The following is a 24,644-nucleotide window of genomic DNA, read 5'->3' on the forward strand; positions in this document are numbered from 1 at the left end:
ATGGGAGCCACGGCCAGTCAGTGGAGAGAGAGAGAGAGCAAGCACATGAGTGTACTGTAAACAAAGCAGGTGGTAGTGAGACAGTGAAAGGTTCCAATACTGATAGGAAAAGGTTCAGGACTGATAGAGCTATGGTGCTTTTGTTTGCAGAACTCAGGAGCTTCTGAAGTGCAGTGAATAGTAATGGTAGAAACAGTCACAACAGAAATGGTTTTTACTAGAGATGCACCGATACTAAATTTCTCAACCAATAACGATAACTGATTATTCATAGTGATATCGGCTGATACCAATAACCGATACCGATAGTTCTGCCTTTTATGCCTTCTTTTAAATGAATAATAATTAATTCCACAATTCTGAAAAAAATGCAAATAAAAACTTTATTCTCTCCATTTCAGCAAGTTGTTTCACAGTAAGTGGTCTCATAAACAGAAAACACATTACTCTAATTAACATGAACACATGAACTAAATTCTTAAGATTAAAGTAAGATTTCTTAACTTATTGAATGTTATGAATTCATATTAACATTGACTAAATTCTAAAAAAAAACCTCCTGTTAGGCTTCACATTCACTCACCACAAACAAAAGTATTTCTACTTCATCATTGAACATCAAACTGGTAATATATAATATAAACTTTTTTATATATTAACATTAACTGGATATGAAATTCACTGCTGCTCACTTCCGGTGTAAAATTTTTAGCAGTGCAGATCTTACAGAGCTCAGAAATGGAAGTTTTATCTTCATTCCACACAAGAGACATCATCTTTACACACAGCACAAAATCAATGTGTTTTCCCACCCTCTTTTGATTGACAGTATATAATCGGCCCTGATCATCGGATGTTTTTAAACCCATAGCATGAAAAATAGCCTTTATTGGCCGATACATTGGTGCATCTCTAGTTTTTACAAGAATGCTAATAATTGCAATAATATTACACATTGAAAAACCATCTACTATATACTTTCCTTAAACTTACATATCCCAAGTGAGGCAGAATACAAACCAAGCATACAGTTGAATGTTACGCAACTTGCTCAGTGCCTTTCTGGCAATCCTGTGATTTAAGCTCACAACCTTCCAGACACTAGAGCAAATTCACTTATGCAGAAACACTGAGCTACCATCGCTTACTTATAAAGTCTACACATTTTTGGTTCAGGGTGTTTAGCCAGCAGGACACATTGAAAGGAAAGCAATCAGATTTAAATATAAACACAGGATAAGAAATGGAACAGTCCCTTTGAAAACAGCGCAGGTGCCAGAGTCATCAGCTTTACAAGCTTTACTCCAAATGAACATTCAATTAATCAAAGTCTCTAATCATTACAAATCAAGCTAACAAGCTTTACAGATTGCCTTGTGTAATTAAACCCAGTCATTTCAAGATAGATCAAATTTTGCTTCACCATAAATGTTTATTCGTCAATAAAATTATAATGTCATTGCCATTTACACAGTATGTTAATAGCCACATAGTTTACTCCATTTTGAAAATAAACTCAATCAGCATATCAGCTATATTAAACTTTATCAGGATTTGGCAGGATGCATGAAGGTGAGAGGAAAGAGAGCTGTGGAGTCCAGCGTTCACAGATGACGATAATAACAATGATCCTGTGGTTTATCTGTTCAGAAATTAGATTTATTCAGCCAGTGTCAGTTCCACTGGCATTTCAGCTGTCTCAGTGTAGAGGTATTGTAATGAAAATGCACTGCTTTAAACTACCAACCAGGACCTTGCAGATATATGACAGAAGTCTAGGAGAGTAAGCTTTGCCGGTATAGTATTGTGTATTTTAAAGCCAGTCTCTAGTATAGTTTTTTCAGGTCATTTGTGTGTGTGTGTGTGTGTGTGTGTGTGTGTGTGTGTGTGTGTGTGTGTGAGTAGCATGCTGCACCGTTCATTAGCTATTTGTAGAGATACGAGTCAATAGTTGAACATCTCTCAGTTTCAGGAGCACAGTGCATGTTCTCTGGGTTTGGTAACGTGAGCCTCTGTGCTTTAGAGGGTCACTGGAGCAGGCCGATCTTCATTACACAATGCCCTCACTGCGTTTACTCCTCCACACCACCAGGGCAGTCATGAGCAGAGTGACCACAACGGGTACTATGATGAAGGGCCCTAAAATTCTGTTGGGTGGGTCATGAGGCAGTCGGCCGGTGGGCGAGCAGTTGTGGAAGTAGTGCTGGTGAACACCGATAAAGAACTCATCCACTAGCCTGTTGGGCCAGAAACAGTTCATCTTCAAGGCCACCAGGTACGTGCAGTTTGTCAGCTCTCCATAGGACCTTCAGGAAAGAAATACAAAAGAATGATTAAAAATATGCTCACAAAAAAATTGCAAATTAGCTGGAATCAAGAACATTGTGTTGATAAATGTAGGCTACATAATTATTCATTCATCCATTAATTCGTTTTTAGTATCCATTTTATCCTGGATCCGGAGCCTACCCCAGGTGGGAATACACCCTAAATGGGAAGTCTATCCATTACAAGGCATCATGCACACACCTAGGGGCCTTTTAGCATAGCCAATTCACCTACTGGCATGTTTTTTTGAAGGGAGTGGGAGGAATCCAGAGAACTTGGAAGAAACCCACATTGACATGGGGAAACATATACAGAAACTCTGCACAAACAGTAACCCGAGATCAGGATCTAACTGGGAAGCTGGAGCTGTGGGGCAGCAATGCTACCGACTGCACCATCATGCTGCAGATTACCTCGGCATCCCGTATAGTTTCTTTGGAGTAATATATTTAACAGGCTGCATAATAAAGTAGGTCATTTGTCATAAAATACATAAAAACACATACCACTTTATAGTTTATATTATGAGGATTGTACTGCAACAACTGCGGACCCTGGTGAGCTCAGAGCTAGACCCCCTACAGCACAGAGAGGGACAGGAAACGTCTTAGCAAACTGGTTAAGAGGGCTATCTCTGTCCTGGTCTGCCCTCTGGACAGCATAGAGGTGTCACCCACTGTATGAGATACTGGGGTCCCTGAGCAGCGCCTTCAGCAGCAAACTGCTGCACCCTCAGTGTAAGAAGGAGCGCTTCCGCAGGGCCTTGATATCCCTACAGCAGTAAGACTCTTTAATGCAAAAACAACATAATGTGGCACTGCTGGCTGTTTTTGCATCATCAGCCAACACGTTCACAATATTCTGCAATATGAACATTTATTCATTTATTACTATTTGTTACTCACCCTATACTGTGAACTGTGCAATATTCCATTTGTCACTTATCTGTATATAAACAAGGTGTTACTCATCTGTATATATTCATATTCTGTACAAATACTACTCATATTTGTACAAATAATCTGTACAAACACTGAGGTGTTCATAGTGTACATATTACCATTATAATTATTTATTCTACTGCTATAATTCGTATTTTTCTATTCCTACTATATATATATATATATATATATATATATATATATATATATATATATATGTGTGTGTGTGTGTGTGTGTGTGTGTATATATATATATATATATATATATACACACACACACACACACACACACACATATATACAAAAACAGATAAGAAAGAATACACATTAAATAGGAATAGAATAGAAAAAATGTTTAATATATACATTTATTTATTTAATTAATTAATTAATTGGGCCCAATTAGCCATTTTCCCTCCCCGGTGTCATGTGACTTCTTAGTGTTACAAGGTCTCAGGTGTGAATGGTGAGCAGGTGTGTTAAATTTAGTGTCATTGCTCTCACACTCCCTCATACTGGTCACTGGAAGTTCAACATGGCACCTCATGGCAAAGAACTCTCTGAGGATCTGAAAAAAAGAATTGTTGCTCTACATAAAGATGGCCTAGGCTATAAGAAGATTGCCAAGACCCTGACACTGAGCTGCAGCACGGTGGCAAAGACCATACAGCGGATTAACAGGACAGGTTCCACTCAGAACAGGCCTCACCATGGTCGACCAAAGAAGTTGAGTGCACATACACAGCGTCATATCCAGAGGTTGTGTTTGGGAAATAGACGTATGAGTGCTGCTAGCATTGCTGCAGAGGTTGAAGGGGTGGGGGGGTCAGCCTGTGCTCAGACCATATACCGCACACTGCATCAAATTGGTCTGCATGGCTGTCATCCCAGAAGGAAGCCTCTTCTAAAGATGATGCACAAGAAAGCCGCAAAAGACAAGCAGACTAAGGACATGGATTACTGGAACCATGTCCTGTGGTCTGATGAGACCAAGATAAACTTATCTGGTTCAGATGGTGTCAAGCATGTGTGGTGGCAACCAGGTGAGGAGTACAAAGACAAGTGTGTCTTGCCTACAGACAAGCATGGTGGTGGGAGTGTCATGGTCTGGGGCTGCATGAGTGCTGCCGGCACTGGGGAGCTACAGTTCATTGAGGGAACCATGAATGCCAACATGTACTGTGACATACTGAAGCAGAGCATGATCAGTATGCAGTATTCCAGCATGATAATGACCTCAAACACACCTCCAAGATGACCACTGCCTTGCTAAAGAAGTTGAGGGTGAAGGTGATGGACTGGCCAAGCATGTCTTCAGACCTAAACCCTATTGAGCATCTATGGGGCATCCTCAAATGGAAGGGGGAGGAGCACAAGGTCTCTAACATCCACCAGCTCCGTGATGTCGTCATGGAGAAGTGGAAGAGGACTCCAGTGGTAACCTGTGAAGCTCTGGTGAACTCCATGCCCAATAGGGTTAAGACAGTGCTGGAAAATAATGGAGGCCACACAAAATATTGACACTTTGGGACCAATTTGGACATTTTCACTTTGGGTTGTACACACTTTTGTTTCCAGCGGTTTAGACATTAATGGCTGTGTGTTGAGTTATTTTGAGGGGACAGCAAATGTACACTGTTAGACAAGCTGTACACTCACTACTTTACATTGTAGCAAAGTGTCATTTCTTCAGTGTTGTCGCATTCAAAGATATAATCAAATATTTACAAAAATGTGAGGGGTGTACTCACTTTTGTGAGATACTATATATATATATATATATATATATATATATATATATATATATATATATATATATATATATATTAAACATTTTTTCTATTCTATTCCTATTTAATGTGTATTTAAATGTATTTCTTATCTGTTTTTGTGTAATTGAGCTGCTGTAACAAGGGAATTTCCCCAGTGTGGGATCAATAAAGTTTATCTTATCTTATCTTATGTGGGGTGAAATAACCCTAATCAAGCCCACACACCCTCCTCTGAAAAAGGACTTTCCTCTTTATCGTAAGTCAGGAGAGGTCACAGGAGTTTTTTTTTTTTTAATTCTCCCAAGCATGCTGTTAGCGCAAGAAAAACAGCAATGGTTATAATCAGCAGCAAGCAGGTTTGGTGTATGGGAGATCTTCAGCTTCCTGGTAAACACCACAAACGTACGACTAGCATGCCATGCGTACACACACACACGAACACAGTCTTTCCTATGTGAAGTTAAAGAAATCACAGAGGCAACTGGGAAGTTCATTCTGTGGTGGAGAATGAAAATCTTAACCAAAAACACATTTAGGGCTACATGACTCTACTCGAGCTACATGAGCTACATAACTAGCTAACAGCAGAATAAGAAAATCCTCATGCTTCAGACACGCCCCCTCATGAGTCACACCATTGAAACCCATTAATTTTGTTTCATTCTAATGCACAGCTTTTGTTTCGTTATATGCTACTAAGTGTCTGAATGGATTGCACAACTTCACACTTCAATTGAAAATGCAAACCTACAGCACATATTCAAGCAATGTTTGTTTTTTCTGCATCAAAAATGTACTGCATCATATTGTATCAAATTTTAATTCTGTTTATCGTTACACCTCTAATAATTATCCTACACCAATACTAAGATCCTACTAGGTTGAGATAGGTTCACATATTACAATGGTACGTTCAATTCAATGTAATTCAATTTTATTTATTTAGAGCTTTCATCAGTGCACAGTGTCACAAAGCAACAGGAATCCGGATATAGATATATATTTGTCTTTAATGATCAAGCCAGAGGTGACGGTGGCTTTATTGATCCCCAAACGGAAACTGGGGAATGATAATATGCAGATACAAACAAAGAATATGAGCACACTGCCTCAGGTAGTGTTCAGTTCTTTACAGAAATAAGTGCTGTGTACTGGATATACAGACCTATTTATTATGACATAATGATGTATTTATTAGTACCCTTTCATTCCCAGCTGTTCACTGCTGTCACTGAACAGTGAAGTCTGAAAATGTGTGAAGTACCTGCTATTGTTCAGTTAAAATATAATTTTGGTAAAATTATAAAACTGATTGCTCTTATTTAATAAAAATGCATGGTAGGTTATTCCAGCCTTGTGCTATAATTACATGCTCACAGCACTTAATTTTACACTAAGCATTTAAAATCCTTCATTAACCATGAGCGGCGTGTGCATGTTTGTGACTACCTGAAAACCTCTGTTCATTTCGCCTCAATGCTTTTTCTCCAGTGAACCTGGAGGAGCAGATAACTCTTTGCTACCTGGTCCAGGACTCAGCCCACCTCTCTCTTTCTCTCACCCTCACACAGCCACCCCCATAGTGCCCTCCATAGGGCAGTCTATTTATAAGACCATTCAGCTACGTGTGGGAAGCCTGGGATGACATGGCTGACACAAACTTTTAATCAGCAGCCCTCTTTTACAATGCTATACGCTAACACATTTATCCCAACATTTCCTTTTTCAAATTAAATATGATTATAGCTTGATTATATGATTAGATTGGTATTTATCAAATTATTTTCATATAATTATCTCAGGAATACTCAGATACAGACTTCTCTCAGGCAGGTAGGGGACAGGATCAGATGAAGTAGCTGGACAGTGCAGTAGTTTGTCAGTTTCTGTTGAGGTGAAAAGCAGATAGCAATGCATAATATAAAACACTGCAGTTCACAGAGCAGGGATAAACAGGGAAAGGCAGGGACTGTGTAAGGTTTTCGAATTCTTAATTCAACTGTACATATTTGCCTGTACTATTTTATAGTACATAGCTTTTATAATATAAAAAGTTTGCCCTGCTCTTTAATCTAGTCTGTGAGGGATGCAATGCCTCTAACCACCTCACACAGTTCCTTTAATCTTTCTATTTGTCTTCGCTATTTTAGAGGCATATTTAAAGAATGATATATATTTAATATGTTGAATAAGACAATATGATACACATTGTAAACTTAAAACTAAGAATGACCTAGCTTTGGATCAAAATTCTAAAGTTTCAAAAGCCAGATGATACAGTATACTGCAACAGCAATGATGTCGACCAGCATTGCTGAGCACAGAATACACGTTTAATAAATCTAGCAATCAAAGATGAATCTACAGTGAGGGAAAAAAGTATTTGATCCCCTGCTGATTTTGTACGTTTGCCCACTGACAAAGAAATGATCATTCTATAATTTTAATGGTAGATTTATTTGAACAGTGAGAGACAGAATAACAACAAAAAAATACAGAAAAACGCATGTCAAAAATGTTATAAATTGATTCGCATTTTAATGAGGGAAATAAGTATTTGACCCCTCTGCAAAACATGACTTTGTACTTGGTGGCAAAACCCTTGTTGGCAATCACAGAGGTCAGACGTTTCTTGTAGTTGGCCACCAGGTTTGCACACATCTCAGGAGGGATTTTGTCCCACTCCTCTTTGCAGATCTTCTCCAAGTCATTAAGGTTTCGAGGCTGACGTTTGGCAACTCGAACCTTCAGCTCCCTCCACAGATTTTCTATGGGATTAAGGTCTGGAGACTGGCTAGGCCACTCCAGGACCTTAATGTGCTTCTTCTTGAGCCACTCCTTTGTTGCCTTGGCCGTGTGTTTTGGGTCATTGTCATGCAGGAATACCCATCCACGACCCATTTTCAATGCCCTGGCTGAGGGAAGGAGGTTCTCACCCAAGATTTGACAGTACATGGCCCCGTCCATCGTCCCTTTGATGCGGTGAAGTTGTCCTGTCCCCTTAGCAGAAAAACACCCCCAAAGCATAATGTTTCCACCTCCATGTTTGACGGTGGGGATGGTGTTCTTGGGGTCATAGGCAGCATTCCTCCTCCTCCAAACATGGCGAGTTGAGTTGATGCCAAAGAGCTCCATTTTGGTCTCATCTGACCACAACACTTTCACCCAGTTGTCCTCTGAATCATTCAGATGTTCATTGGCAAACTTCAGACGGGAATGTATATGTGCTTTCTTGAGCAGGGGGACCTTGCGGGCGCTGCAGGATTTCAGTCCTTCACAGCGTAGTGTGTTACCAATTGTTTTCTTGGTGACTATGGTCCCAGCTGCCTTGAGATCATTGACAAGATCCTCCCGTGTAGTTCTGGGCTGATTCCTCACTGTTCTCATGATCATTGCAACTCCACGAGGTGAGATCTTGCGTGGAGCCCCAGGCCGAGGGAGATTGACAGTTCTTTTGTGTTTCTTCCATTTGTGAATAATCGCACCAACTGTTGTCACCTTCTCATCAAGCTGCTTGGCAATGGTCTTGTAGCCCATTCCAGACTTGTGTAGGTCTACAATCTTGTCGCTGACATCCTTGGAGAGCTCTTTGGTCTTGGCCATGGTGGAGAGTTTGGAATCTGATTGATTGATTGCTTCTGTGGACAGGTGTCTTTTATACAGGTAACAAGCTGAAATTAGGAGCACTCCCTTTAAGAGTGTGCTCCTAATCTCAGCTCGTTACCTGTGTAAAAGACACCTGGGAGCCAGAAATCTTTCTGATTGAGAGGGGGTCAAATACTTATTTCCCTCATTAAAATGCAAATCAATTTATAACATTTTTGACATGCGTTTTTCTGGATTTTCTTGTTGTTATTCTGTCTCTCACTGTTCAAATAAATCTACCATTAAAATTATAGACTGATCATTTCTTTGTCAGTGGGCAAACGTACAAAATCAGCAGGGGATCAAATACTTTTTTCCCTCACTGTATTTAGCCAGCGCTGCATAGCCTACTGCTTCGCTGCATGATTTTGCAATGAAATGTAATGCCATAAATATGAAGCAACAATATGCAGCAGGCCCGGACTGGCCATCAGGAGCACCAAGAGAATTCCCGGTGGCCTGATGACTGATTTGGCCTGCTGCTCTGCTGTTATTTATTTATTTATTTTTTTAAAAAATTGTTTATTTATTTATTTAATCGTTATTATTTCATATGATTGCGTGTCCGATGTGCTCAAGTGATCCTTTCCGAATTCGGCATTTGATAATAAATCGATAATAATTCATGAATCATGTTAGTTTTGACTTAAAACGCTATCATTCTCCTCAGCTCCGGCAAACAGTTTGGACAGAGTCATCACTGCACAGAGCGAGGATGGAGAGGAAGTGGCCAGGTGGAGCAGAGAGGGAAAGGGCACGCAAAAGGAAACCCTCTAAAAAAGAAGCGGTGAAATGTAACAAAATTACTGACCTGTACAGGGCTTCAAGTGCAGGTCAGTCTCACCTGTAAATACTCTAGCTTTGTGTTCGCTAACTTAGCTAATCAAGTATTAACCACAGTTTCAGTACTAGCAAACATTAGCACTATTGCTATTACGACACTCAAAATATGCTAAAGGACAACATTATCTACTGTATAGTTATAATACTAAGCAATTTAGCAGACAGATATCCAACATACAGTACATTTAGGGAGCCCTCCATGTTGGTATTTTAAATGTTTAAATTACAAATACAGCTAGGGCAAACAACAGCAACAACAACAACAACAACATCATCAACAACAACAACAAACACTTTCCCAAGCTATTAGTCATAAAAGGCAACATCAGTGTCAATATTAGGATTTTTCTAAATAGATATTGTCATGATGTAGTTAGTATTGTGACAACAGATATGTAGACGATTTCGAAAATTATGTCTGCCCATATGTGAAGTTGGAGAAAAAAAAAATCACAATAAGGTGGAGAGAGTCAACCTGGCACTAGCTATGTTGCAGTGGTCTCACTTCAGGGTCAACCTGAGATGACCGATAGGGGTAAAATAAGGGCCTGTTTACATCTGGTCACTTCATGCGTTTTCTCTGATCGGACAGCTATCTGATTTGTTAAACGGTTCCATTTAAACTTGGCCGAAAAGAAAAATGAAAATGCTTGCTACAACGCTTACGCAACAAAAGGCAGCACTTATTATGTGCAGCATTTTCGCTGTCAGCAATACTAAACTTTAAAACCCAGCAAAATACCTGGATGAAAACTCGGAGTCAACTCTGGTGGGAAAATATAGTGCTGGCTTCTTTTATGGAACAAGACTGGCTATCCAGTTTCCCAATTGGAGCGCCAGGCGTTTGATTATCTTTGTGTCAGCCTGAAAGCAAATTAATGAGGTGGCAGCCTCATCTCCGTCAGACTATACCGGTCCGTTCTTCCACTTGGGAGGAGAAAAGCACTGATGTATGTAGTTTCAACAACCAGATGCATTTAGACTTGTCCAGTTTCATTCAGAATTCATCCCAGACCACCTCCTGATGTAGTTTGAGCAATCGGATTTAAATCCGTCTCGAATGCGTTTCAGGAGGCATTTACACCTGGTCTTTTCACAGTCAGATAGCTATCCGATCAGACAAAACACATGAAGTAACCAGGTGTAAACAGGCCCTTAGATCAATTAAATATGCTTTAATATATTTGTATGAAATGTAGTATGGTTAAATCTCTTTAAGTATAAAATACCTGAGTATTTAAGTTAAAAAAAAACAAAAAACAAACACACTGCCCTAATGTGATGCTTTAATTTTAACAAAAAAAAAAATAGATTTGATCCTGTGTTCACAATTTACAGTGAGGTTAAAAAGTTTTTTCCAATAATGTGGAGACTGTTCATAGCCAGTGGTGCCAGCAGCCATACGGCTGTACGCACTGTGCGTACCATGAGAGGGCGCTCTTATTTTTCTAATCTATCTGTGTACACTCAAGACATATTGAGAACGCAAGAGAGAATGAGAATAAATAAAGGTGTTCGTTTGTGTGTTATAAAGTGTGTATGTGCTTGCATCATGCATGGTTGGGTGTGGTTGAAAAGAAATCTATTGGCTTGTTTCGTTTTGTTTAATTGGCGCTTTTTCCATACATGGAAAATGACATTTCAGATAGTTAATGTCTAAAACAAGATTCAAAATGAATAAACGCTCTCTAAAATAGCTAAATTTGATTGAGACATTTGCAAAAAGGCCTAAAACTAATGAGGCAAAAATTGCTCCTCCGCCCATGGTGGAGACCACAGTCTCGTCAGCACCTGAGTCCGGGCAACCTGAGGCCCACTTTCTTTCATTAGATGATTCGGATTCAGCTGCCAGCTGCTCAACCTCCTCACATGGAACCACTACCCTCCAACAGCAACTTTCTGTTAGTCCTGCCAGCCCACAGGTAACAGTTAGCTGCTTGGTTACAATAACTGACGTATCAGATATCGGCACATTTAAAACAGATGAGCTTAAATTGGCCACTGATTCCGTTAATCCCTGATGAGTTTTTCAACGAGACTTTACTTCCAACATTGAGATACAGCTAGTAATGCCAGTGCGTTAGTGACGCTGCTTCAAAATAGAAGGGAAGATGCGACGTTCGGAAATATGTGGGATCAAAGTTCTGAGTTGGCTGCCAAACTTCATATCAATACCTCGCATGGTAACAATACCGAAAAGCGGTCAAACACACCAGCAACAACCCCAGAAGAATATTGGCGACGGAATTTCTTCCCTTCATAGATTACCTCGCATCTGAAGTGAGAGACCAAGTTTGCCCGGCACTCCCATGACTGATAGGCTAGTATTTGCTGCCGGACAAATTGTCAGAATTGTCGGATGCAGGAACCCTCGTAGCACGGGGAGAACATGCAAACTCCGCACACACAGGGTAGCGGCGGAAATCGAACCCCCAACCCTGGAGGTGTGAGGCGAACGTGCTAACATGAGTGTAAGTAACATTTGGAAATGTGATTTTACAGACTCAGTAATGCAGAAGTCAGAAAATAAACAATAAACAACTAAGACTAAATTTGTATTTTAAAAAACAATAAGGGTGCCTTAGAAAGGGGGTTGTTTGAAAGTACTCAGAGGAGTGGAGACGTCTCTCTTATGCCTGCCCCAAAGTCTTAAAAATGAAGCATGCATGTGTCAGTGCTCAGCGCCAAACTGAAGTGCACTCACATGTGGAAATTCTCAGCACAGCCGCTTTCCTGCTCCAGTACCTTTTGTGTGCTCAATACACAGCACCTTGCACTGTCTTGTAATGGCCATGCTTGCTGCTCTGCGTCAGCAGTCCTCCCTCTGTTAAAGATATTACTTAAATGCCATATGAATTCGCCTGGGACGTTTGTTTTTTTTTTATTTGCTACTGATAACAGTCTTATTAATCTGTGCAGTGGAGTGGCTGCAGAACAACCCAGGAAAAAATACTGTAGACAGGACAGACCGTTCCCTCTTTCACGGGAAACATGATGCATATCTTTTGGTTTAAACATATGCTACATTATTTTAAGAAACATTTTTTAAAATTTGTATACGGCAAGAAACAAATATACCTACTTTATACATGGATGTTTTAGGGTTATTAACATAACTAATACTTTTGTAATAATTCATTAGTGCATGCACTAATTATTAACTCATTCTGTTAATTGATATCATGACTTGTATTGTTAATAAAGATTATTTACATTAACATGTACAAAATGTAGGTTAATCAGGACTGGTATCTACTAGCATGCAGTGTTTGTATCAAGAGAGTCTCAAATCGCCCATAATTTTGGCCAACTTACATTGTTTCTAAGCACAACCCTCACAATGTAAATAATCTTTATTAATAATGCAAGCCATTATCATAATTAACTGATTTAATTAGATGTTAATACTGAACTATAATCTTTGTTAATGGCTATGCGTATATATGACAAACTAATGTATATACTTTATTTCCTGATGAGTTAAAATTTAGTGCATATATTAATTCATTAATTAATAGGTTGTTACAGATATATGCTTATTTGTAGACTTTACAGTAAAGTGTTATCAGAAACTGTAAATCAAACAAAGTGTCATTTATAACAAAATATTAATAAAATATATACTAAAGTATTTACATGTTTTAACATATTTGCAAGACACTTTACACTCAAATATAAGCAAAGCGATATATCAAGCAGAGAACAATACAAGTAGTGCTACCATACAAGATCTTTTAATTGAGTTCCAGAACAAGCAACGTGCGCAGAGTAGAGGTGTAAGTGCCAGAGTAAATGTATTTATTTATTTATTTATTTATTTTATGGGTTGGTTAGGTGTTCATGGAAAAGATGGGTCTTTAGCTGTTTTTTTGAAGATGGTGAGAGATTCTGCGGTCCGGATTGAGGTTGGAAGTTCATTCCACCACTGCGGAACAGTTAGTTTGAATGTTCTTGAAAGGGACCTTGAGTAGGTACTACTAAGCGTCGGTCGTTGATTGATCGCAGATTGCGTGAGGGAACGTAAGCCTTCCTGAGAGAGTTGAGGTAGGAAGGTGCTGTTCAAGCTCAACACTCATCTTATGTGTTGAGCTTGACCTAAATTTCAAAGCCATTCAGTAAAAATCAAATCAAATTGTGAAACAGTGGATATCTTCTTCTAGATACATACTTAAATGAATGGTTTATGTCCAAAAAAACAAATAAAAAGCAAACAAATAAAAAAAAAACTATTAAGAAACTACCATAACCTTTTAGTTTCAGGGGGGAAAGGGAAAGGAAATGGATATTTAAAGAGACGTGATGAAAAACATCCATCTGGACTTTTTTTCACTGTTCCAGCTGTTAGTCATAGTTTTGAAGAAATGCTAAATCACAGCTGCATTTTACATTCAGGATTTAATGATTCAAGTTTTTAAGATTATTGTTTAAATGACGCTGTCTATGCTAAGTTATGCTATGCTACCAAACTAACAATGCACATTTGTACATATGACCATTTTCCTTAACAATAAGAGATGTGACACTCATTTATTCATTATTATGCAAATCTGCATTTGAATAGGAAATTATGCACATTTTGGAATAATGCGATTTCTCCAAAAAAAAAAAAAAACACCTAAAGCAGCACTTGTAGTGAGCTTCTCAGCTCCTAAAATAAGTGAGCATATGGAGGCTTCTTTCCAATAACCGTATGGAGTGGGTTTGGGGGGGTTGGTTTGGGGACTCCTAAAGCAGATGTCACTCCCATGAGTCAGTAGATTGAATTTCCGAATGGTTTAACACCACTAAATATATCTGACTAGAGAAACTGGAGACACATATCAGCACACAGTGACCATGCCCATGATCTCTGACTTTAAATGTTATTTACTTGAGAATTGCACAGGAATAAGAAATGGTGACACAATTAAACTTTCATCCATGGTGACCATAGGAATAGGAATAGATTTTACAATATACTGAACTCTTAACCTTCCCAGCCTAAATTGCCTATATTAATCATACATGAATTAGGCTGAGAATTGCAATACACAATCCTCAAAAACTAGCCTGCTGCATTGTGCCTTACAGACAGCTAAAGCCTGGATATTGTAGAGCACAGAAGTCATTAATGTGACTAAGTGATACTAGATCATATGAGTGTTTTTAAAGGTTGTTTGTCCTGAGTGTGTTCTGTGGGAGCTGAGTGCAGAGCTCAAGGATCCTGCGAGACTTGGCATCAAGTTAGTGCCAGAATGAGCAGACACAGTGGAGGAGCGGGCGCCTGGAAAAGATCAACTCTATAGCTATAAAAGTTTCATCCCATCTATTAAGGGATGCGCCACATCTGGGATGAACATATTCTTTCATCTATACTGGTACAGCATAACATTATTGGCATATCACCATACGAGTATATTGTAACACTCTTAGTGCTGCAGTCAGGCCCACTGTACATACTGCCCAGGTCCAGGACAAACCCTTTTAAAAAGACCCCAAAGGACACAAACTCACACACAAACACAAAACCTACACAAAGTAAATGGCTGTAACAAACTATAACTCATTCTAATGTGATATTCAATACTGTTATAAGAACCTTGCCATAGACTCCCTTGAGTCGTTCTTCCCTTTATCTCTTCTTTTTTGTGTGCCTGACTTTTGTGTCATCTTAGCACGCTCACATAAATATATGTAACTAATTCCCAGAGACCCCCTAAATATAAGCTATGAAAGTTCCAGCCAGTGGGGAAACTCTTACTACAAAAACACAAGCCATTTTACAAAATAGGATAAATATTAATATGTCTGATGAGTTGCAAATTATGCATGGCCCTACATTTTTTTACCATCATAGCCATCAAATACCATCATTCAGTGCGTTTACATGGACAACAATAATCCACTATTAACCTGATTAAGACAATACTGTGATTAAGAACCTACCATGTCAACAGCAATTTTTAATTACCTTAATCTGATTAAGGTCATACTTGAAGTAAGCACTAATCAAATTAAAACATTTGGAGTACTCCTGTTTTAGTCACAAAATCGACGTGTATTACAGACATGTAAACACCTTAATCACATTATTAACGTTGTGTGAGAGTTTTCACCACATTTTGCGTCAGGACACGATCACACACGGCAGTGCTTAACATTTTACGGTGAACAAGAGAGCACGGCTGCGTCCCAAACCGCATACTTGCCTACTGTAGGCCTGTAGTGGGGAAAAATACATGTATCTCGGCTACTATATAGACGGTAAGTACGCGGTTTGGGACGCAGCCCACGGCCTCAAACAGTTGTCTATTTGCATGTACAGCATGACAAATAATTAACTGCACTTGAAGCGTTCGTAAAAAAATTAAATAAAAACACCCAAAACTGTATACGGAACCATAACGAAGACGAACTGTATGTTGATACGTGAAATATCTGGAGGGACGTCGGACGGCGTGGCGCAGTGACGTAATGACGTGTGCCGTTAATCTAATTATGTTCTATAACATGTAAAACGGGTACATGAAAGGAGTATTCTAAAAGCGACAAATGTAAACACCTTAATGACATTATTATCTTAATCAGAGTAAGGTCAATAATTAAGATTACTGCTGTCCACGTAAACGTAGTCACTGATGGAATAGTCATATTTCTGCACATCAGTGGATTAATAAAACCTCCTGGGCCTCTCACCCGGCCTGATCCCAGGACAGCTTCTCTGGTCGTCCCCTGTGATGGCAGAGCTGACTGCAGCTGTTGTTGTCTATGACACTGTATGCACTCCCTGGTCTGCAACACTTCCTGACCTGTGTTTATTTTAAACTGTAGGAAACAGAGTGTACAGGCAGAACATATTCAGTTCTTAAGGCAGTTTTCATTACCAGACCGTCTGTATGATCCATAATTTGCAGAGTTGGCTAAATTTACGTAGAAGTTACGTAAATAAAATACTTAAACATTTTCAACATTCTATAATCAAAAACATGGAAATAAGCAACTACCTTTTCCAACCATCAAAAACCTTTTCCTGTTCATGATAAACTATGGACTGACACTTTGATCTGTAGTTCCCTCTCTCTCATTTTCCCTAATGAACGTTTTGACAGCTAAAAATATCTTCCAATACTCCAGGCTTCAGATTTGTCTAAGCCCAATTCCCAAGTCGAGAGTGTAACCTTATTTTCAATGTGATGGCAACATTAAAAAAAAGGGATCTAGACCTCCACAAGCTGCTTTTTAGTGCAATCAATGAGACAAGCTGTAACATGGTTGAGAACATATTACAGCTATAAAACATGTAGTCAATAGGCTCTGTGGCCTGTTTACTTATGCAGGAAGATTATTAAAATTATTTTCCAAATTTACATATTCAAAATATATTATTCATTAACCTCAAGTTAAATATTCAACAATAATTGTATCTATATAGTTGATTTCTATAAAATATATAAATATTGAAGTATCTAATTGTCCATTCCAGTATAGGCAATAAAAGCAGTGATGAGCTGTTAATAGCTTAAGCAGATGCAGACTGTGCACAATGTGCCTTTTTATATTCATGCTCAATTTAATACTCTCTGTGTGGGAAGAGATTATTTTACATAAATGGTTTCTCACCACCCTAGTGATGGTTTGTCATTTCATTTGTATCTTTTGGCCCCCCCTAGGGCTCAGAGCGTTTCATCGGAAAAGTCACGCTGAGTGTATCCAAGTCTAAAGAACCCAACATAGGCAGGATGGCACGGGTTAGAGAGAGCTATCTTTCTTGGTGGATCTTTACTGATGAGTGTGGTGTTTTGGCTTTTTAAGCTTCCTGTAGCAACGTCAGTAATCCTTTGCAGATAGCGATCATTATTGCAGCTCATTCTTTAACCCATGACCTAAGCTGGTGTCTCTGTCCCTGTTTATGTGCACTGCTGAGCAGGTAAGACGAAGATCTTGTGTGAGAGATGGGAGCCATGGCTATTTTAATGAGCTCTTTAACAGCTGAGACTTCTTGATCTCAGAGCCAGGTGAACGCACCACTCAACCATGTCAAGAGAGTACACATGGGCCCTAAGGCAGTGGTTTTCAAAGTGGGGGCCGCGGCCCCCAGGGGGCACCCAGGGGGCCTCAACAATTTGGTCGGAGCCAACAAGCCGATCCCTCCCCCTAGTGTGTTTTCTCTTTCTCACTCTCAGACAACCACACACACACACAATCAATTCCTAATGTAAAGATGTAAGATGTATTTATTAATAAATAAAAAAAAAAGGGGGATATATTCAGAAGTCTATATTTTTAATGTGTTTTAAAGATATCTTGCAAAAGGGGGGCCTCAGTCAAATGTTAATGCCATTTGGGGGGCCTTGGAAAAGTTTGGGAACCCCTGCCCTAAGGCACAATGATGCATATAGATGATCGGACAAAACTTCTTAGGCACCAAGCATTGGTCATAATACTTAGCACTCAGCAGTGCTCTTCAGAAGGTAATGAGCCACTCACATTCACAGTCGAAATGTTTTATGAGAAGATATTTGTATTCAGAATAAGGTTATTCAGCTGAAGCTGATGTTCTGGGGTCCTAATTCAGATTATTACCTGCATGTATTACCTACATTATTACCTGCATAATTCAGATTATTACCTCCACACCTCCAAGGTTGCCAGATTTTTCTTAGTAGAATTGTTTGAGACAGGGTTTAGATGAGAGCCTTTAAAAACAAGTACCTGCTGGACCTTCTCACTCGAGCCAATATTGTACACAAATGCACTTACGTCAAGGACCAGAATCTCATGTAACTGAGACACATTTCTGTTTTCGGCAAGCTCTGCCCTGCACATGCATAATACAACCAGCAGCCTGTACAGTGCTTATGTTATGGATGAGGTTTGAATACTGATGTGTGCAATTTCATAACGTGTAAGTCAACTCTGAATACGGCCCTAATAAATAGAAACAAATTTTTTGTAAAACATTGTAAAAATCTTATGTCACTCACACAATAATAATATCGCACATTAGTGTAGCAGTGGTTCAGGTCTATTATAGGAATGGATAAAGACATAGACTTCCTGAGGTAGAAACATTAAGTAAGCAGCACATAAACACAGGAGCAGGCCCTCCATATGAAATGTAATTGGAAAAATAATTGGCTCTAGAACATCTAAAATAATTCTCATTCACTGCATATCTTCTGTATCTTGGTCTTGCAATTCACTATCACTCATACAAGATGGCTATGGCTGTTAATGGGAAATATACATTAATGTCTTAACTTAATCTTGCACTTTAGTCTGTTTATGAATATCAGGCTTGTGTAAACAAAAAAAATACTAGAGAAAAAATTAATTAATCCAGGATGACAAGGCTCATGTTTTACCCCTGAGCATATTTGGCTCTGTGGGACTGTCTCTCCTACTGCAAAGCACAACAAAAATTGACTGCCAGTGGCCAAGGTCAATCTTGTCCATCACAGCAAACATTACTCATGGTTAGCATAACAAATGACTCACTGTTGAAAGGAGAGGCAAACAATCCAGATAAACAAGTCAAACTTTTTGTGCGTCTAATTAGCAGCATTAGCACTTATACCTCAGAGAACAACACATTTAAAACGACATGCCTGACAACATGACGAGAAATACAGGGGACATGCATAGCTCATGCAGGCAATATGCATAACTCATACATTTCCACTGTGTGCCTGTCACTACATCATCTTCTGCATGATGGCCTAACACGAGAAAACCCACTGTTTGTTCCTGATCTGACCACAGATGCACTTTTCCCAACAACATGTTTAGAGTGACTGATTAACCTGGAGCCCAACTGTCAAACTCTATGTACAGCTTGCTGTTTTTCTTCTAATATAGTGAAGAGCAGGTTTCGCTGTTGAATGAATCTCTGTGTACTGAAAAAAGGAAGCTCTCCAGAGAGAACACGTAAACTCCAGTTTACGTGTTCATAAAACTGCTGGATTGGACACCCAAAAAGAATTGATGTTCACCAGCTTTGCTCAGCAGCATAAAGAAAAACACTTGTGAGGGATCAGATGTAGAGCGATAAAAGCATCCATGGCAACCAATGATACTGCTACATGTGCTTAAGGGATTAGGGCAAAACAATTCAAGTTCCCAACTACAGCTTGACAGCAGCTTGACAGAAATCCCTTGTCAACAGTTTAAACTTTGCCAATGGCAGGATGATGAGTGAAAGGTCATTGAGAACAAAAATGTTCTTGAGCCCTAGAGACAGGGAATAGCTGAGAATGGCAGACTCTTGACCCTTGCCTCGACATGCCTTAACTACGAGCACTCCAGAGCAATGTTAACATCGGCTGCCTCGGTCACAACACTTTTTTAGTGGGGTGTAGCTGTGATTTTTGAATCAATAAGAACAGCTTCAATTATACCAAAAATGTGCGATTCTCACTAGATCAAAGGTTAGATGCTTAAAACACAATTGATCAAAATGCTGAAAATAAAACTTTTCAACTTTTTTCCCTTTATGTCACAAGGTCCAAATCACTTCACTTCACTGTAATAATGTATGAGCTATATCTCATGAGAATGTATATAATATACTGTATAATATGTGGTTGTTGGTGTCAGACAAGCTGGTTTGAGTATTTTATAAACTGCTGATCTCCTGGGACATTCATACACAACACTCTCTAGTGTTTACACAGATTGGTGCAAAGAAAAAAACATCCAGTGAGTGACAGTTCTGCAGACATAAACACCTTGTTGACAAGTGAGGTCAGAAGAGAACACTCAGACTGGCTTGCGCTGTCAGAAAGGCTACAGTAACCACTCTCATATAACCACTCTATACAACTTTGCTGAGCAGAAAAGCATCCCAGAATGCACAATCCACCAAACCCTGAAGTGGATGGGCTGGAAGAGCAGAAGACCACATCAGGTTCCACTCCTGTCAGCCAAGAAAAGGAATCTGAGACTACAGTTGAAGATTGGAATAAGACCAGTTTTTTCAATATTCAACTGTGAGACACTGAACTGTTTACAAATTATCCTGGTGTTAAACATCTTGAAACCTAATAATAATAAAGCTAATCAAACCTAATCAGTGAGTCAACGCTGCACACATTTACCCTGGCATGCTCAAAACCTTCCAGTGACGCATTACACATAAATCGGTGTTTATCAAGACCAATTTTCACCCACCTGAGGCTTATGAGTTGCTGTTGGCAGAAAAGCATAAACACTGCCTCAGCTAATTATTATCCAGCTGTTAATAGTGCTGCATTCCTTTTAACTTTGAGAGGATTTTTTGCATGTCGCTTAGTTCTAGGCAAAAAAAGTTTTCGTTTTTATACTTCATAGCAGTTATTTTTCCTCAGGATATAGACTATTCCCAGTAAATCAGCAATTCAAAATGCAGACAATAGGTCATTCACAAACATCCACTAGCAAAACGTAGCTACCACACTTTTATAAATATGCATATTGTTCCTTACAAAATTCGTAAAAGAATTGTGAGCGAAACTCATGATCTCAATTCTAAAAAAAAAATCCTGACTCCCATTTCAGAATCACATAGCCCCATTGTGAAAATTTTGTCCTTTTTTGCACCCTGTCCTCATACTTGGGCATAACTTGCTGGCATCACCCACGCAGGCTGGTTCTACATATCCTGAAAATAGACATTGGTTTACATACCGGCCCATCAAAAAAGTTATGGCTTGTAGCCAGCCCATGTGGCTGGGAATAAGTTCTGAATAACCAAAACATTTTAACTAGGCAGCTTTAAGTTAAAAAAATGGCTGCTTTCCTTTCTGTCTTTATTTTGTAAATATAAAGAATTTTGAGCTGATAATTGCATTCTTTGTGTAATTATAATTCGGTTATTAGCCTCTCAGACCCCAAAATATTGTGTCTAAATAATGAGTAAATAAACCGTGTGTCTGTGCCCTTCGTGTAAGTATAGTCAAAATGTACAGTGCCATTAAGCTATCATTTTCGTATCTATGCAGCACTACCTGCTGGTCTTATTTGTATACATTACTAACTTTAAAATTGTGAAAATAAGCTGGAACAAACAGTTGTAACAAGATATGTTGACAGTGTGGGATACAAATTAAATTCACATTACTGTAACACTGAGTCTCATTACTGAAATGTGGTCATCTTTTCTTTTCTTTTTTTAAATGAACAAAATTGTATTATTTAAATTGTTTAGACATTCACTAAACACTTTGAGGTTACTTCTACTAATGAAGTACTAATGTTTACAATAAAGCCTTAAATAAATTGAATCTGATGAACACTATTTTTTTTTTTACATTATTTAATAAGAGAAGTGTTTTATATTGACCAAAATGAATAATAGACAATTAATTATTGAATGAATAAACAGTATGCATTACAATTTTTTTGTAATTTTTTTTTTTTTTTTTTTTTTTGATTTTATCTAAATGGTTAAAACTCCACTACATGTTTCCATAACAGAACAGTATCATTTCAGACCTAGCTGTTTATGCTTCAGACCAAAAGACATAATCTGAATGAAATGAGAATCAAGCAAGTACAGACACGTGTTCTATTAAGAACCGGCCCATAACCACTTCTGCTTTGGAAGCCATTAACTGTGATTGCTGTGTCTGAAGGCTCACTCACACAAGATTAGGCTGTAGTAACAGATTAAGGGAAGCAGAATTGTTTGTGTTCTCAATGCAGCTTTAGGAACTGCCATCCATTGACAGTGTTATTGTGTTTTTTTCGTGATTGTTTTGTTGCAGAACATGGTCATTGTACATGACACAACAGAATTATGTACAAACCAGGGTTTGCATAATTACAAAAAAGAGGAGAAAACAAATAAACAACTAAACAAATGGTGGGGGTGGGAGGAGGGGGAGCACAAGCTATTAGCACACACCTAAGGTACCACCTACTGCCTCTTTTGGGTGACCTTAAATATTCTCAACTGCCATACTGAGATATTATTTTAGAGAGTTTCTCAAAAAATGTGACCATGCCTTTATTGTTCTTGGTTTAGCTTTTTTTTATTCTAGCTGTTGAGCATCCTAGCAGTGCAATATTGTTTAGTTCTAAGAGCCACATTTTGTGTGCCAGAAATGTAGGTTCAAATCAAATTTTAAATATTACCTTCTTGGCAGCAGTTAGTGCAGTGTGAAAGATCATATGTTGATTAGCATTAAAATTAAGGTCAGCATCATCATTTAACAAACAAAGACTGGGATGTCTAACAATAATTCTGTCACATAACTCTTACAGAATTCAGAAAACCTCATCCCAAAACTTGCTAATGAGTTGGCAGTCATAGAACAAGTGCATATACGTCCCCACAATATTTAAAATTACAAAGTGAACAAAAAGGAGTAGGCAAATGCTTAATTCTCTGCAACTTATAAGGAGTAGTGTAAGCCTTATGAATAAGTTTATAGTATATGTCTTGGTGGATGGGGTATTTAGACATCATAAGAATACTTTCCCATATCCAGTCCCAATTTGGTTTATAAGGGGCCAATTCCTTTTCCCATATTGTGGTAATGGGGACAGTGTTATTCTTAAATGCTAAAAGATTCATGGACCACTGTCAACTGCATGGTGGCTTGTTATTAAAATGTTTCTGATTCAGCATGCTTCCAGCTATGGCACCTCAGGCTTGAAACATGTTGAAGATTAATAGGTTGGTTTGGCAGTATTGACTGTCTGTTTTGGACACATTTCAAAAGCTGCAAGAATGGACAAGAAGTACAAATGGTTTAAAGTATTCCAAATAAATTGCTTCAGGGTTCTCGGTTCTTCATGTAGGTTTTCATTGATCTAAGACTGTGGATGTTCATTTCAAGTCTATTGGGAGATGGAGACAATGGCAGTGTGGTGTGAAATAGGCTGCTACTCACTCTACTGTGTCCTCCCAACTGCACCAGTGGCCTTGGTCCAGAGCTTCCATGTCCTCCTTGAACTTAGCCAGGCATAACTCCTTGATAGCATTCTCATAATAGCTGTTACAAGCCATCGCTACTGCAGAGAGAGTCGCTGCAAGAAAAAGAATAATTGATTTAGGAAGGTCCTGCACAGCGATCTCAACACTTCCTATATTTGTCTTCTGATAAATAAATTCAATACTACATCGTGTACGTAATGTTAGATTCTACATCAGAGCTGTGATCTGTTACTTTATATACCTGGCACAGATTCCAGTGCCTTCAATGTTTTCTCTTTTTTCTTTCTCCTTTACTGCCTAAAAATTATTTTAACATGGTGCCATGTGCAACTATAAATGAAAATCGTCAGCCAAAGAAGGACAAACTAGTATTATAAATGAATTTCCGGTTCATGTTAGTCCCTACTTCACAATGAAAGATGCTAAGAAGTTGACTTGTATATTGTATCTTGTCTCGCTTTAAATAATTGTAAGGCTTTATTTGCAGGAATGTGGGCTACAGCTTATTCAGAATGCTGTAGCTAGATTAAGAATGTTCTAGAAGAGTATATTACACATCTTCTACAATTAGTACACTGAATAAAATGGATCTAACTCATTCGTCTTCAATAAGTGTTTTATCCTGGTCAGTGGAGTCTGAGATTATCCCAGGAATTCTGGGTGTGAGTCAGGAGTTGCAGTGCATCCTGAACACACATTCACACATAGGGGCAATTTAACATAACCAATCCTCCCACTGATATTTTTGGTAGGTCAGAGGAAACCAGAAAACCTCAGAAGAAACCCATGTGGACATAGGGAGAACATACAAACATACAAAACTCCACCCGGACAGTAACCTGAGATCAGGATTGAACTAGGAATCCTAGAGTTGTGAGGCAGCAACGCTACCGGCTGCACCAGCATGACACAATGATGATTTATTAATAATAATATCAAATGATGCAAAAGTAGTCCTCTGAAGTACTTTTGATTCCACACACAATCTGCATACCCACATTGCCACTGGAAACACACTGGAACTCATCCAACTTTACACAGCACCATACTAGACAGTGATGTAGTAGCTGGCAACAGCACTGTTGCGGTCATGGAAAGAAGCAAACGCATAAACTTAATTTTTTTTAAATGTATTTGTGGCCAAAATATTGCCACAAATGTGTGTGTGTGTGTGTGTGTGTGTATCAAGCAACATGTCAAACTTTCTGTTTCTATGGT

At 38.7% G+C, this 24,644-nt stretch overlaps 1 protein-coding gene across 1 annotated transcript in view; it reads right to left on the reverse strand.

Moving 5' to 3' along the window:
* Positions 1–369: 369 nt before the first annotated feature.
* The window catches only part of ramp1 (receptor activity modifying protein 1), a 43,998-nt gene continuing 19,723 nt past the window's right edge, over positions 370–24,644 (reverse strand). The window contains exons 2-3 of the mRNA XM_053626517.1: positions 23,383–23,518; positions 370–2,306 (exon numbers count right to left, since the gene is read on the reverse strand). Coding sequence (XP_053482492.1) covers positions 2,051–2,306; positions 23,383–23,518 — 392 coding nt within the window. The 3' untranslated portion in view covers positions 370–2,050. The remainder of the gene's footprint in view (positions 2,307–23,382; positions 23,519–24,644) is intronic.

The sequence above is a fragment of the Ictalurus furcatus genome, chromosome 6 (assembly GCF_023375685.1).
Source record: "Ictalurus furcatus strain D&B chromosome 6, Billie_1.0, whole genome shotgun sequence".
NCBI classification, from domain to species: Eukaryota; Metazoa; Chordata; class Actinopteri; order Siluriformes; family Ictaluridae; genus Ictalurus; species Ictalurus furcatus.